This window comes from Helianthus annuus, chromosome 3 (assembly GCF_002127325.2).
Source record: "Helianthus annuus cultivar XRQ/B chromosome 3, HanXRQr2.0-SUNRISE, whole genome shotgun sequence".
Taxonomy (NCBI): domain Eukaryota; kingdom Viridiplantae; phylum Streptophyta; class Magnoliopsida; order Asterales; family Asteraceae; genus Helianthus; species Helianthus annuus.
This window is the reverse complement of record NC_035435.2, coordinates 64,666,308-64,668,204: the sequence shown is the minus strand read 5'-3', so window position 1 is coordinate 64,668,204 and position 1,897 is coordinate 64,666,308. Positions and strand designations below refer to the sequence as shown.

At 43.3% G+C, this 1,897-nt stretch overlaps 1 protein-coding gene across 1 annotated transcript; it reads right to left on the bottom strand.

The window, feature by feature from the left end:
* Window positions 1–986: 986 nt before the first annotated feature.
* On the bottom strand, window positions 987–1,535 carry LOC110931841 (phospholipid scramblase 1-like). The gene has a single exon (XM_022175214.1). The coding sequence runs from the start codon at window positions 1,533–1,535 to the stop codon at window positions 987–989; it is 549 nt and encodes a 182-aa protein (XP_022030906.1).
* Between the last annotated feature and the right edge of the window lie 362 nt (window positions 1,536–1,897).

Genomic DNA, 1,897 nt, shown 5'->3' with positions numbered 1-1,897 from the left:
GGCCATGTAGCTTCAACACTACATATATTTGATAGACAAAGTTTTCACTTAAAGGCTCTTATAGTATTTTATGTTTTATTAACCAAGGTTTTAAATTGCCATTTTAGGTTAATCTATTAAAACATTAGGATGTGGTTATTATCCTATAATACTCTTATTATTAGCACATAAGGCCTAGTCACAAGGACAGTTAAGATATTTAATAACCAAGATTTTACAGTATCTAGGTGTTTTAGGTCGAATCATAGTTCTCTACCATCAATTAACAGGGAGTCATAAGCTACCACTGTCCTTAGTCACGAAGGACATTTAATTATTGCCCACAGGCACTTCACTTCAAAGAAGTGGTTAAATAATTAAGGGAATTTAAAATTTACCCTTTATGAGAGATGGCCTGTGTGACTTCACTGATTCACAGTTTGCCAAAATCATTAACATACTAACAGATGTTAATAATTGGAATCTATTATGTGAGTTATACCATCTTGGCCAGGTTTGTAATAACACAAAGGCTAGGTTTTACCTCTAAGATTCTTTAATAATTAACGCAGAATAGTCCTAAATTGAGATGTTAATTATGGATCTTAACCTAATTATGGAACTACCATCTCGGCCTTGTTTTATAAACTATAAGGCTAGGTCTTGGTTCACTTTAGATTTGACCAATTATTATAATGGCAGATCCTTTTAAATATTTCATTTATCTTCATATTTTATGCATGCAATAAAATGAAAACTTAATTAAAACATCCCACAAATTGTTTTAAATCAGAACAACACTTGCCCAAACGGGACTTCTACTAAAAATAAATGAAAATGCCCACGCAGGGGCGGGAAACAAGAACAAACCCACGCAGGGGTTAACTAACCAAACATGCTCACGCAGGAGCAGAGTACAAAATAACAAGCTCACGCAGGAGCTGAATACTGAAGCAAAAAGTCCACGCAGGGACTGAATTATAACTAAATAAAAATAACAAGGATCTTCAATAGTCCCTCCTTTTGGACTTTCCCTTGATCAGATCTGATAGTCCTTTGAAGAATCCTCTGTTGTGTCTGCGCTCAGTCTGAATTTCCCGTTCACAACGGTCTAGTCTCTCAAGGACTTCTTGCTGGCGTTCTGGAGGAATTATCTGTGGTTGTGGCGGCTGGTACACCGGTGGAGGAGGTGGCTGATGCTGGTACCCATAAGTCGGGTAACCAGTAGTCCATGGCCCTCCGTATGGTCCTTCAGGGTGAAGGGCATTGTAATCCCGAGCTACCTGATACGGACCTACCTCTGCATAACCGTAGTTGTAGTTGTAGTTGTAGTGGGTGTGCGCCGGCTGCTCGAAGGGCTTGTATGCCGCTGACCCAGCATATGCAGAAATTGGGTTATCGAAACCAAAAGGTGGTACCACAGGTACTGAGTTGACATCTGGTATAGGGCTTGTTGGACCACCCATCTGCGGGTCCTCTTCCTCCTGAAGTGGCGGGTAGTGGCTGCCACTTGATGGCTGGGGAGTACTAATCCGAACTCCACCTCGCACGGACATCCGTGCATTTGACCTTCTCCGCCTCGGTGGCTCCGGAGGCGGCTGCTGCTCCACTGGCGGTGGTGGCGGCGGCGTGACTGCCACAAATTGATGACCCACCGAAGGATCTGTTGCTGCTCGTGATGCGAGTGCTCAGACGGGGTGAGATACCAATCATACTGATTGAATTTCTCCATAAAACTGTCCGGTCCGCGGTATGGCGATCCATGGAATGATGACCCATCTGAGATCTCAATGGGATGATTCGGCGTTCCTGATGCAGGTTCCACGGGGTCAGTATCCTCATCCATGTCGTTTTCCCCTGAAAAGTGGTCTTCCGGTCCAAGTGGGTTAAAACCCACGGGTTCTGGCAGAAGGTTAGC

Bases quoted from the DNA above. Each gene is read 5' to 3' on its own strand.
- LOC110931841 (XM_022175214.1), bottom strand. From the start codon at position 1,535: ATGTCCGTGCGAGGTGGAGTTCGGATTAGTACTCCCCAGCCATCAAGT.